Below are 14,277 nucleotides of genomic sequence, written 5' to 3'. Positions count from 1 at the left end.
TTCCTTTCCATTAGAGATGGACGAATCAATCAGTTTTACTTTCACCCAAATGCTTAAAACATACTTTCTTTCCATCACAAATATGAAGAAATGTGTAAATGTTGGTAAATACTTATAAAAAGAATGAATTGAACCAAAATTCTCACCGAACTGCACCATCCAGATTCAGTTGGTTCAAAGAGCGGACCATGTTGTACGTGCCTGCCACATAACTGTTAAAGATTGGAGCCAGTCAGAAAAGAGAACTAATATGGTTGCACATGCAGGAATTCAAAGCCAGAGCTTTTAGGAGCTAAAAGCTCAAATGAATCTGTCAATTTTGGTTCCTCTACATTCAATTTTGATTAATTTCAAGTTCTTTCCAAGCCAAATATGAAGAAATTTATGAATTTTGGTAAATTCTTATCCAAAATGAAACAAAATGAAATTGTCATGCATCCCTAGTTGCCTTGGGATAAAACTTCCCCACATGAATCATTTTTTTAATTGTGAGAGTGACTTGTGGAGGGACTCCTGTGTCCCATAAAAAGGCAATGTGGAACTGGCTACAAATGTGTAAAAGAAGACAGTAAGCCAATTCGGGATGGTGAATAAACAAAAAGATGCTACGTTGTTACTGTCATCTGCTGTCACCGAAAAGCTGTGAATTGCCGTTCTCTTTACTTGAAAGAGTCCCTGTCACATTCATCATATTCAGTAGCAAGTGATTGTGAGATCGCTGTGGTAAATCAAGCAGGAGAAGGCTGATTACTGACTGTAAAGGACAGGGCAGGCAATTCTTCGGAGTGAGCTGTAGTGGGAAGGAGATAGATTAAGAGGACATGACAGGTAAATGGTGGTTTTGAACTAGACTATGTGAGTTTTCTGACTGTATTGAAGGAAGATGCAGAATGTGTCTTTAAGAAAAGCACAAGGATAGTTCTCAAAAGACAGCATGAACAGCCTGCTTTTTCTTCTGTCTAAAGGAGTCAATATTTCCCAACTAACTATCAGGGATGGGTGGGTGAGAGAGGGAAAATTGGCTTGCTTTGTTAAAATGTAATGAGATGCTACAATGTCTCATGATACTTGTATGCCTTGGTCCTGGAATCATTCCATCATATGCATATTCTTCATTGCGTTTTCTTAAAAAAAGAAAAGAAAGATAGCTACTATCTGTATATAAAAATGTGTGGAATATGATTTAAAATGCTCAGAAACTACCCCAAAGTTTAGAAGAAAGAATGATTTTATTATTACACAGTTCAAGCCAATTTCGGATTATTATTTTTTTGAGATTCCACCTTATCACCAAAATTCTACGCATGAGTACTTGGAAGGATGTCTTACTGAATTCAGTGGGACACTTTCAAGGACATATGCCCAAGAATGAAGTCCAAGGATAAAACATTTTTGAACATTCAACATTTGGAATATGCAGGGGTAGCAACAATGTAGTAGTATCTCCAAAGCTGAAGATGAGACATTTCATGCAAAGACATTCATGAAGTTTACAATCTGCAGAAACGGGTAAACATGTCAGTCAGGAACGGAATTCCCCCTTCAGTATTAAGAAGACCTGCCAAGGGGCTGTTCTTCTATGCAGCGGTGCTGGCATTGAACCGTCTGTAGTGGAAGAGACTTTTGCTGTCCAATTTTCCAGAGTGTTTGATAGCTTCAGTGAAGAGCTTTGCCACCTGAAACCAGAAAATCCAAAAGCTCTGCCCATGTTCCCAAACCATGTCCAAAGGATTGATTTTGTAAAACAGGCTAATTAGAATTAGACACACTACACCTAGGCCTCATCAGTAGGCGGTTTTATGCAGTTTTCTCCATTTAAAATGAAACCTATTTTACTGCTGATGCAAAAGTATACTTTTTCCTTATTTAGATACAGCCCAGTCACTAATACTGGGGTTGGAGGGTGGGGTTTATTTGCTGTACTGATTTACAATTAACCCACTTTAAGGGCTCAGCTTAGGTTAAATCAAGTCAGTGTAACAAAAAGACAAATTTCTGCTTCCCAGAAGGTTCAGCCAGACATAGAAGAAGGAATACAGCTCATAAAAGATTTTTTATACATATTAAGCTGTTTTATATAACTTCATATAATGTGTGTGTGTGTGTGTGTGTGTGTGTGTGTGTGTCTATGGCCTTAGCTAGACCTAAGGTTTATCCTGGGATCGTCCCGGGGTCATCCCTGTTCATGTAAATGACACACAGGGGATCCCGGGAGCAGGCAGGGACGATCCTGGGACGATCCCGGGATAAACCTTAGGCCTAGCTAAGGCCTATGACTCTGAGCCCACAGAACTGCACCCACCATCCTCACTCTTTCTTTTCCTGCTACCATTTGAAGACAACGGAAGTGGCATTGCTAAATGCATGGATGGCCAGTTAGCAGCCTATTGGCCAAACCCAATCTCTGAGTCAGGTGTGGCAAGTGGTTCATCCATGGTTATACTCATAAAGAAAAAAAAATGTTTTGTAACGTTTTATTAGGCATAAGAAACAGAGCTTTTCCGCCCATTCATGTGGTGTTGTTTTTATCTCTTTCTGTAAACTGTCTCAATACATTTCAACTAAACAAATGTATTTTACACCTCTCATTGGATGTAATGTATATATGAATATAATTATGGCTCTTACTGCTAGATGGTTGAGCTTTTATATTGTATTTTATATTATGGTTTTATACTGTTGTTTTAAACTTTGAATGGTTTTAATTTTTGTGAACCGCCCGGCTATTGGGCGGTATAGAAATGTAATAAATAAATAAATAAATAAATAAATGGCAACAGCCTTTACTGTAGAACCCAACCACTCACCAGACAGACAGTAAATTTGTGTGGAAAGGGGCAAAACATGCTTCCAGTCCCCACTGCCCAGTTCAAAGAAGCATTCTTGCCACCAGTGCTGCTGTCATGGATGCCCTGGGCAATGTTTTTTTTAAAAAAATTCACTCCTTGAAAGAACAGCTGCCTGGCTGACTTCTTCTCTCTCCCTTCGTGACAGCAGTAGCACTGGAAGTGGTGCTGCCTTTAAGGATGGCTTATGCAACAGGATCGACTGGAGGGGGAAAGGCCACTAGGAAAGGAGGTAAAGACCCTGCCTGCCTGCAGCAAATATTCACCCTACAATAAAACCTACCAAATAGACATACCACTAAGGAAGAACAGAACTAAAAAAAATGATTGACAGAAATGAACAGCTAAGTAAGGAGTACATTGCAGGGAGGAAGAGTGCAATTAGGGGCTGTTAGAGTAGAGTAATGCCCATGTTTTTAACACACACACACACACAGGCACTTCAGTGTCATATTTATGGATACTGACAAAGTTCTCCAGGGTCAAGTTAAAAAATTAACTTCAGAGAATTGTAAAACCCTTCCTGAAAGAGGAAGGCAGCTTTATACATCCAGAAATTGTTCTCCACCTCAGATTAAAATCTGGAACAGAGAAGGATTCCTATCCCCTCTGCCAATCACTGCCAGGCCCCTATAAACACCCCCATTTCCTTTAGCTTTCAAGCAGCGTGGGGGAAGCAGACGTGGTGGCATTTGGGGAGAGGAAGAGGGTTCCCCCCCTTTTTTTCTCTTTCATTCTGGGCATGTCTACACCTCGTGGCAGAGGGGGGAGGATCTCACAATATGCTGATCGCAAGATCCTTCCCCTCAGTCCACTCGTGGCGTGCGACGTCCTGGGAGGGAGGAGGACATTGCGCCCACCATTTTTTTTAAAGAAAAGGAGCTAGAGCACACAAGCGCTCCGGCGCTAAAGAAAAAGAGAGGGGGAAAACCTCCTCCCCCACTCCCCTCTCCACCCCCGATGGGCACGGGGTGCTTCAAGAGCTCCTTGCCCTGTGCCTGGTTCCCAGCTCGTTGCGTTTCCTCGCAAGGAGCCAGGACGAAACAGGGATGGCTGCCCACACCTCCCGCGGTCTCAGGACAATCCTGAGACCGTGGGGGCAGTCAGGCTAAAAGCCAATCCTGGTAATCCCGGGGAAATGAAGGGATCATCTCTCCCTGCCACCGGGTTCCCCTGTGCATCATGTGGACGCACAGGGATGATCGTGGGGCGATCCCCGGGATAAGGCATCGTCTAGACATGCCCTCTATTGCTCTGAAGCATTGTGGTGCAAAAGCCCATGGGAACATGGCAGACGCAGCTCTTCCAAAGAGCTCAGGAGCAAGGAAAGGGAAACACTCCTCCCTCCTTCCGCCACGGCTGCTGCCGCGTCTTCACATTCATTAACTCAGATGGCACAATCATGGTGAGGTTAGCAAGCCACCGTGGCTTGTTAACTACACCTCAGATTTCCTGAATTACCCTTGCTGGTATGGATTGCTGTTATCTGAACCCAGGCAGCATGGCTTGTTTGAGGGGGCAGCAAACCTCAAATAACCAATGGGCTATTGTTGGGCTCGTTTCCCTCGCTGTAGTCATGCAATCCGCCCCACTGTCTTGTCTTATTCCGTACAACAACCCTGTAAAATAGGCCAGTGCCATAATCCCTATATTGCAGAAAGAGAGCTGAGCTTCAGGGACAGAAGCTCTTGCCTGAAGCTACCCAGTGATGAGATTTGAACCAGCCACCTCCAGGTCACCAGCCTCATGGTCTTACCCACTGCACTAGCTCTTGTAACTGTGAATTTGCTGAAAACCAGCCACACGGCTTTCATTCAAGAATCAGTCTTGGAACTGTAATAGTGACACAAAAGAGGGGAATTGGCTATGAAGTAAACTATAGATGATAGAAAATGTCCTATATCATTGAACTTGCTGCAGTTTAAAATAGTTAGCGGTCAAATATTAATTAAGGCTTTAAAAAGGGGCCTTAACGCCATACATGCTAAAAATTGATTCAACGCTCCTGGGAGAAATGGCAGTGGAATACCTGCAAATTAGTGAGGAGAGAGATTCCGCTGTCAACAGCTGTCCTGCGGATCAGGTAATTATCATGGACAAACTTTGTGTTGTTGTTGGGGAGGTTAATTACCAAGTCTATGCTCCCATCTTTTATGAGCCTGAAGTGAAACACACACAACGTTAGCACAAAAATAAAAAAATAAAACAACGAAGTCTAGTAAATAAGAAAATAACAATGCATTTTTTCAATATTCCATCAGCACAAGTTTTTGTACTCAGTAGGCCATTTTCCATATCTCTATAGCTAGATCCAAAGGCATTAAAGCACCTGGAAGCTACCTGCTTACAGTCCTGATCAAGATGTTTGAACTTAAAAGCAAACAGTATGAGACATAAGCACAGCAGTGGGTTAAAGTATAAGAGAAATGTGTGGAACGTGCTGGACCGTATTTTGCCTGGCACAGGACTGTGCTTCAGCTACAGCCGCTAACAGCACAGCAGCAGCTTAAGCTAAACTAATCCGCACGATCAGGATGACAGACACTGATGAGGAGGGGAGGGGGAGAAGTCCAAATTCCTGCAAAGCTAGCAGGAGCAGGGGCTTACTACAATGCTCCTGCAGGTCCTGATTCCACTCAATCTTCACTTTGGGTTTAACCAAACATGATCCCACACAAGGTTGGGTTATAATACATACGTTCAAAAAGAGCCGTACTTTGTCCTCTGTCTGCCGTAGATAAGACACATTCTTCTGATATAAGAAATGCTTCTCATGAGTTAGAGCTAGTTTGAATGATATTCCAGCTGCCTCACTGACTTATACAAATCACTGCTTGCGTGTGAAGAGGGAACTCACAAAGGGTCGACGCACGCCTTCCACAAACCAGGCAAAGCACAGATTGCCAGGAGGAAGGGGGCGCTGTGATGATGTCGCCTGAGTTTGCTCTTCCACTGCTATACCGCTCACATAAGTAGAACGCACACCTGGGCAGGCAAAGGCGCCAGCTCGACTATCATCAGAACTGGTTTTGGGGCATCAAACAGAAGTCAATTTTCTAGTTGGAAGGAAGACAAGAGATCCAGACAGGATCTGCCCAGATGGCCAAGATTATTCTTCCATTGTAAATTTGCTGAAACACTTACTGTCTGATTGGAAGGAGCGGAGGGTCCACACTTTCCTGGGATGGCCATGCCACTGGAGATGCAGGAATGCCGTTGGCATTGAGCCAGTTAGAAGTTGCTTCTGTTGCATAAAGCTGCAGAGAAATAATAAAAAAAACCACCTTCATTTAATAGCAAATGGTTCTGTATGGCCTCTCTCTCCCCCTCAATCTCTCTCAAGCTAGTTGCTCCCAGCAGAGTATCAGGGATCAGCCGCTCTCCCCTCTTTAAAGGGGGCTCCACATGCCGTGCAAGAACCCATAAACTCACACAAGACCACCAACTTTTGCAGAAACAGCAAATACCCCCCGCCCTTTTACCTGGGCCACAGGGCCACCATTTCCTGCCCACTGCTGCCTAAGGCCAGCTCTGGGCTGTGCTTCTGTTGCCCGGGTAATTGGTCTCATTCTGCTGCAGTGTCAAGGAGATTGCTTCCCCTAACTGCAGGGCTCTGTTCCCCAGTCTCAGCACCACAGAGTCCATGCCTGGACAATATGTGTAAAAACGGCCACAGAATGGCAACATTTTTATTTATGTACAGTGACCTTTTTTATTCGTGAAGCTCAAAATGCCAGCAGCAAGTATAGAAGCTGCCCTCATCTGAACCTTGGAATGCCCTAAATCTGACCTTTAGCTCATGTTTACACCCCCAGGACTAAGATTTGGAAGAAGTCATGGCTCTCAAGAACTTGAGATTGAAACTGGATGTTACCAAGAGCGTGTGTGTCTGCTATCCCATGAATCCTGTTCCCCCCCCCCTCTGCTGGTAGCATCTAGTAAAGTAAAAACTAAAAAGCATGACATAAAATCATTGCATTGCCAGCTTTCCACCCCCGTGAATGGCAGTCAATGAAGGAGAGCAGCGGCTGGAAGATTCAAAATGCAATGATACATTTTAGTTCATTCATTGTACACTGACGGGATAGAGGAGGAGACACGAGGCTTTGGCTTTCAGCCGCACACTCTTTGTAATATCTCCTTTCAGTCTAAGAAAATTAGGCTTGATATTTATTTATTTATTTATTTATTTATTACATTTCTATACCGCCCAATAGCTGGAGCTCTCTGGGCGGTTCACAAAAATTAAAAACATTCAAAGTATAAAACAACAGTATAAAACCATACTATAAAATCCAATATAAAAGCTCAACCAGATAGAAACAGCAGCAATGCAAAATTACAAATTTAAAACACCAAGTTAAAATTTATTTATAGACTGTTAAAATGCTGGGAGAATAAAAAAGGTCTTCACCTGGCGTCTAAGAGCATATAATGGTAGATGCCAAGCGAACCTCCTTAGGGAGCTCATTCCACAGCCGGGGTGCCACAGCAGAGAAGGCCCTCCTCCTGGTAGCCACCTGCCTCACTTCCTTTGGCAGGGGCTCGCGGAGAAGGACCCCTGAGGATGACCTTAGGGTCCGGGCAGGTACATATGGGAGGAGGCGTTCCTTCAGATCACCTGGCCCCAAGCCGTTTAGGGCTTTAAATGTTAATACCAGCACTTTGAATCGGGCCCGGACCTGGACTGGCAGCCAATGAAGCTGGAAAAGGACTGGCGTAATGTGGTCTCGTCGGCCATTCCCTGTTAGTAAACGGGCTGCCCTGTTTTGTACCAGTTGAAGTTTCCGGACCGTCTTCAAAGGCAGCCCCACGTATAACGCATTGCAGTAATCCAAACGAGAGGTTATCAGAGCATGGGTAACTGTAGCTAGGCTACATATGGCAGATGTAGCTCTCAAAACAACGCATGTGATATGTCTGTCAATACAAGGTCTCTTCTCCCTGCTTATTTCTAGGTTTACCTCCTCCATGAATACAGAAGGTCTTTGAGCTTTCATAGACAAATCCACATACCTTGAAACCTTGACTATGCAGCTGCTCTGCTTCACCAAGGAATTTGGGCCGAAAAGAATGCTGAAAGGTAAAATAAAAGAGAGTGGACATCAAAGCCCTGGTCTGAGCAGCAACATCCCTTTTCCGCAGATGTGTTTGCAGAGTGGATATTTCACAACCTACAGTAAAGCTCTGCTATTAGAGTGGGGTATGTGGTAAAGCTGTGTTAGTCTTGGACACCTCCCTTTTCTTAAACGTGAATGTCACAGAAAGCTATAAAGGGCATGAGCTTTACTGTAGGTGGCAAGTTATTGTAGATTAACAGGCTTCAAAGGCACTGTTTGCTGTGAAACTGAAGTCCGTATCTCACCACTAAGCCGGAACCCCCAAGGTCGTAACGCACCACACTGCCTTTCAGGGTTTTATAGCCAGGGAGTGCAGATTACCCAATAACAAAATGTCAAATTCAGCAATCAGAGAAATCAGATTTTGCAGTCAGAGCAAATTATGCAATTTGGGCAAGTTTGCATAAATAGACATTAACCAGCTTTGCTTTGCTGCACTTTGTGCAGAGTTTATACATTTTATTTCCATTTTTTAATTATTACTTTTTTGTCCTGGGGTTTAGAGAAAACGGAAGTGAGAGGGGCTGTTGTATAAGGGCAGGGGTATAAGAAGGGAACAGGGGTGGGGAGCCACATTTGGCCCAGGGGCTGGAATGGCTCCATCCCTCCCCCATCACGAGCCGGATGGCATCAGGGGGGGCTCACTGGTGATGTCATCAGGTCCCTGGTGAAAGCAGGGGAGGCAAAAGTTGAGTGACTGCTCAGTGTTTGCACTCTGGCTGGAGAGCCGGCCTCCCTGCATGCCAGCTTCCTCCAGGTGGGGAAAGCCAGCGTGCAGAAAGTAGCTTTAGGTTCACCTGCATCCCGCCTTCCATCAAAATGACTGCAGGGGTTCTTCTACCCCCCCCTCCTCCTCCCACTAACCCTGAGGCCCCACAGGTTGCATGGGCTGGGCTGGCCGGCCAAATTGGCCTGCAAGACAAAAGTTCCCCATCCCTGGAAAAGAGAGGTGCACTGAGTGAAAACCCTATTTTAGCTCTCAAATACTTAGCAGAAACTGACAAAACAAAGGCACTTTTCTCTCCATTATCATGAGAACTAGAAACTTTATTTTTAATGAAGTTTGAAAACCTAAGACAGCTCAGAAAATAAACTTGCTTCTGAATTGGAAAACGACAATATCTGCAAACTAATAGAGCTTTCTATCTATAGAAAATAAAATTATCCAAGGGATTTTTCCTTCATTGACCTTAGAAAGTTCCTGCCACAATATTGTAAACCCAGAGACAAGTGAAGGAGAGAAACGGAGAAAATAATCCCCTCCCCTGGAGCACGGTGCAAAATGACCCAAGTGCCGGTGCTGAAGTGGATGTCCAACAGACAATTTTTGGCCACCCACGTGCCTGCATTTCCCCCTGTAGCAGACGGGCATAGAATGGTTGAGGTGTCAATGTGGCAAGTGATGGCACAGATGCAGGGTTGGCATTCAGCTGAAAGGTGCACAGACATTACGAAATGTAATTTTCATTCCGTGAATTAAACCTGCAGCTTAGCAATAACATGCTGATGCGTACCTCTGCTATAATATACAAAGTTTAACAACGGTCAGATTCAAGCCAATGACCTTCAAGTGGAAGGTTTTTCCACATTTTACTCCGCGTGACTTTTGCGAAGTAAGGAGTCAGGATTTCACAAAAACATTTATTTTCCTAGCTAGAGCTTTGGGATCTCTGATCCTCGCAGAGGTCACGCTGAAAAAGCCTAAAGGGTAGAGAAAGGACCTTGCGAATGGAAAAATGAGTCAAGCCATAGCTTCAAGGTCGACAGGCACTTGCAAGAACATCCTGGAAAGCCATTTTTGTTCACTACACTATGTGGAAAATACACATATCCAACATGACAGCGCTGGCAGCTTCCCAGCTATGGAATCACTCTGCCTTCTGGTCAGGGGTGTTGGCTTTCACAACAGTATTATAAACCTCTATCAAACATGTATTGAACACTTGTGACATATAAAACAGGCTCTCCTCGAAAAGAAATTATAGCTGTCAACCTTCATCTGAGCTGCCCCAGATGTAAAAACTGATTGAAAGTACCTGTACGAGAAAGCGCCTGCTACTAAAAAAAAAAAAGTAGGACAAGCTTCCTTATTTACTGCAAGCTTACAGGGTTCTGTTTCGAAATAGATTTTCTCATTTCCTTCAACATGTTTATCATACTGTTGTACAATCAGCTAACGAATACAGTCCCAGGTCCTCAGCTGATTTTTATTTTTATGGGGCTATTACCAGTTCAGTTAATACTGAAAGTAACAGAGAGCTTTGTACCTTGTTACATTCATTAAGAACTTTATTCACAACAGGATCCAAAGCAGTTTTTGTCCTAAGCTTTATACAAAGAAATGGTTGTGACAAATTTCTACTCACTTAACTGGGAATAACGCCCACTGAAGTCAATGGGACTTACCTCTGAGTAACATATAGGGTTGCATTGTAAATAGGGTATTTAGGCATATAGAATCATAGAATAGCAGAGTTGGAAGGGGCCTATAAGGCCATGGGGTCCAACCCCCTGCCCAATGCAGGAATCCACCCTAAAGCATCCCTGACAGATGGTTGTCCAGCTGCCTCTTGAAGGTGTGACAACCTTCAAGTATTGGAAGAGTGCTCTCATGTCTCCCCTCAATCTTCTCTTCCCCAGGCTAAACATGCCCAATTCTTTCAGTCTCTCTTAATAGGGCCATCTTTTGGTAGAAAGGTGGGGTACAAATAAAATAAATAAATGAAATAATACATATTTTCTAAGCATCACATCCATTTTGGCTGTCAGCCTTCTGGAAGGTTACTTATCATATTTATATTCTGCCTTTCCTCTGTGATGGAATCCAAGAGTGTGTGTATACATATATGACTGCTGAGGATGCATTGTAGATTCTGCATTGAGCAGAGGTTGGGGTAAGTGACATCCAGGACCCCTCCCATCTCTATGATTCTGCAATACTGCAACCCACACCCCATTTCTGTGAGTGGTGAGAATTTGGTTACCCAAGCTTTGTTTCTTTTGGGAAAAGGTGCTGGAGGTGTATTGGTATTTTGTAACATACAAGTTGAGCCTAAGTCCACTGTTAAGTCCAGTGATTCCACAAGAGATCTCTAGGAAGTTAGCAAATACTCTAAAAAGCTTCCAGAGCCCCAAACACAGTGCTATATGTCTGTTCTCAATCTGCCGTAAACTGCAGTCTTCTCTTCTCTCTGGATCACAACATCCTTAGCTGGAAAGAGGGAAGGTCTGCTTAGAACGTTCCCTCAACAAGGTCCTGTAACTATTTATTTCAATAACCGCATATCACAATTAGTTTGCCCAAGAAAGAATGCGCCAAGCCAGAGCTAGCAGGTTTAACAGTCTCCTCTTCAGAGTAAGCTAACAACAATCTCTCTCTCTCTCTCTCTCTCTCTCTCTCTCTCCATTTCATAGAACCTCCCTATAAGCCACATTCTCCTACAAGGAATAACTGCATCCAAATGTTTGCCTAGCTTTGATTGAAAAGTTGCTAAGCAAGGTATGCTGGAGCATGCTAAGCTCTGGGGGACCTTTGTTTCCTGAGCACCATCAATACAACTGCTTCATAACTGTTTAATAATAGGTGAGATTGCACAGGAAACGCAAAGATGAGCTGTCCAAGTAAGTGTGTTAACTACTGTTGGTCTTCACATACTTTCCTTTGGAGGACAACAACACTACAAAACTTCCCAGGGAAGCGAGAGTGTGCACTCCAAAGGTCCATGGACACACTAACTTCTCACAGCCCTGGACAGAAGGTTACCAAGAAACTTGTCTCAATTAGCCAGGATATAAAAATAAAGGACTCCTTGAATGCTCCCGGTATTTTATGATGCTCAGCATTTTTGCACCACAGATGTAAGACAGATGCACTTCTTCCAACAAGCATTACTAAATAGCCCAATCAGGAAAGGGAATGAAAAGAGCTATTCAACTAATCTCCTTTAATAGAAAATGCAGGGCTCTAGCCAAAGTCACTTCATTAGCATTGTAAGTCTTCCGCCTTTCCTATCAAAATAGAATCACTGGAAACTTCTACAGTAAATCAGTATGGCATCACTTTTGTGCAACGTAGTGACACCCCTGTTCACTGAAATTTGAGGGTACCATGGAGATTTAATTGGATTAAATGACCAAGCATATTAGGAAATGGGCATGAGCAATCAACTGTATTTGCCCTAAATAAGCACTTGCCCACTCACTCACTCACTCCCCGCTTCCATGTTATTCCACACAGCCAGGCAAGGACTCCTTCCCCTCCTGCTTCCACGTGGTCTGCTCTTATGCAGAGTGCATGGGGGATCCACACTGCCATGGCCTACAACCCTAACTTTGGCTAATAATAAACAAACAAACCACTACGGTGCTTTGGGATACATTCAAGAAGGCGACTGAGAGGGGACCAAAGAGACCTAATTCATTTACTGGAGGCCGGAAACAGGAGAGGGGAGTGGGTCAGGCTCTTCTAGAGTGTCCCCTGCAATCCATGTGGCCACAATAGCAAGGCTGGGCCATATGGAATGCACAGGGCTCTGTGAGCCAGCCTAACCAAGACTCAAGACTCCTGGCTTCCACTAAGCCAAGCAAACTCCCTACTCCACATCTTAACACAGTAACCAATTAGTAATGGGGGCCCATTAGTTGGGCCTCCCATCCTGGCACTAGCATGCCTTCTCCGTCCCAATGAGGTCTTCTAAAATACCATCAGCCGGGAGGGTGTGTTCAGAGGAGGGCAACTAGGATGATCAGGGGTCTGGAAACAAAGCCCTATGAAGAGAGACTGAAAGAACTGGGCATGTTTAGCCTGGAGAACAGAAGATTGAGGGGAGACATGACAGCACTCTTCAAATACTTGAAAGGTTGTCACACAAAGGAGGGCCAGGATCTCTTCTCGATCCTCCCAGAGTGCAGGACACGGAATAATGGGCTCAAGTTATAGGAAGCCAGATTCCAGCTGGACATCAGGAAAAACTTCCTGACTGTTAGAGCAGTACAACAATGGAACCAGTTACCTAGGGAGGTTGTGGGCTCTCCCACACTAGAGGCCTTCAAGAGGCAGCTGGACAACCATCTGTCAGGGATGCTGTAGGGTGGATCCCTGCATTGAGCAGGAGGTTAGACTCGATGGCCTTGTAGGCCCCTTCCAACTCTGCTATTCTATAATTCTATGATTCTATGTCCTATGGGTCTCTGAGCTGTTTATTCCATTTGCAGCCCTTTGGGGCAGGGAGGGCCTGAATCCTTTTTAAACGGACAGAGAGCTTCAGCAACCAGAAATCTTTCGTTCCGTTTATATTGGATCAGTATCCTACCAGAGTTGTAGCTGACAAAGTGCTGGATCTTGCGTAAGTTCTACTTGAGAACAGAACTTTCCATTTCTGTTCTAAAATATGTCTGAATTATTTTAAGAAGAAACAAATTGCGTCTTCCAGACAAATGGTTTGTTTCCCTCTTTTCTTCAGGTCACCACATCCACCGCACCGCAGCCGAGCAGTTAAACCAAGAGGAAAAGGATTCAGTGAGTTAATAATGCAGTTGACTTCATACACTGACACTTCTTTCCACTTCCCATGACCTGGTGACTCTTCAAGACCTACACTTTCAGCTTGGAAAGCAGATGCTGCGCTCATTCATCACCAGCCGGGAGATTACCCAAAGGGGCGTGCAATGGGATTGGGCATATACTTGCAGCAGGTCAAGCGCAGCGCCTTCGAAACAATTTGTATACCGCAATTGTATTTGGACAGCAGCATCCCCTCATCGGAGCACACCGTAACATACCACAGAGCCATTCAGTTGGAGGCACAAAGAAGCTTGGAGTGTGTTGAATGAGCCCACACTAAAGAACAGGCATATATGTATGAGCAGTTATTTTTATCTAGGGAAACTTGATTGCACAGGAAACACAAAGATGAACTGTCCAAGTAAGTGTGTCTTCACATACTTTCCTTTGGAGGACAACAACACTACAAAACTTCCCAGGGAAGCGAGAGTGTGCACTCCAAAGGTTACCAAGAAACTTGTCTCAATTGGCCAGGATATAAAAATAAAGGACTCCTTGAATGCTCCTTGAATGCAGCCTTGAATCCATCAAGGATGGATGGTGCCAAGCAGAATTACCAGATTCATACCTCACATGGCTCCCTGTGGGGTGGGAATGGTTTTTAAAATAGTTTAAATCTGTAGTGTAGGTATGCCCAGTGACTAGACAGAAATCACTCAGAGATCTTCATATGTGGGGAGGGATTAGAAGCTTGATCTAACCCCTCAAGTCTTTTATCCTAAAAAGAAAAATGAAAAAAAAGGCTTCT

General features: G+C 44.1%; 1 protein-coding gene across 1 annotated transcript in view; it reads right to left on the bottom strand.

Moving 5' to 3' along the window:
• Positions 1-1,577: 1,577 nt before the first annotated feature.
• Positions 1,578-14,277, bottom strand: part of CPS1 (carbamoyl-phosphate synthase 1) — a 184,790-nt gene continuing 172,090 nt past the window's right edge. Inside the window, exons 35-38 of the mRNA XM_063116089.1 lie at positions 7,863-7,922; positions 5,991-6,103; positions 4,876-5,005; positions 1,578-1,676 (exon numbers count right to left, since the gene is read on the bottom strand). Coding sequence (XP_062972159.1) covers positions 1,578-1,676; positions 4,876-5,005; positions 5,991-6,103; positions 7,863-7,922 — 402 coding nt within the window. The remainder of the gene's footprint in view (positions 1,677-4,875; positions 5,006-5,990; positions 6,104-7,862; positions 7,923-14,277) is intronic.

Source organism: Elgaria multicarinata, chromosome 2 (genome assembly GCF_023053635.1).
Source record: "Elgaria multicarinata webbii isolate HBS135686 ecotype San Diego chromosome 2, rElgMul1.1.pri, whole genome shotgun sequence".
Taxonomy (NCBI): Eukaryota; Metazoa; Chordata; class Lepidosauria; order Squamata; family Anguidae; genus Elgaria; species Elgaria multicarinata.
Note: the sequence above shows the minus strand (reverse complement) of the source record. Positions and strands in the feature narration are given on the sequence as shown.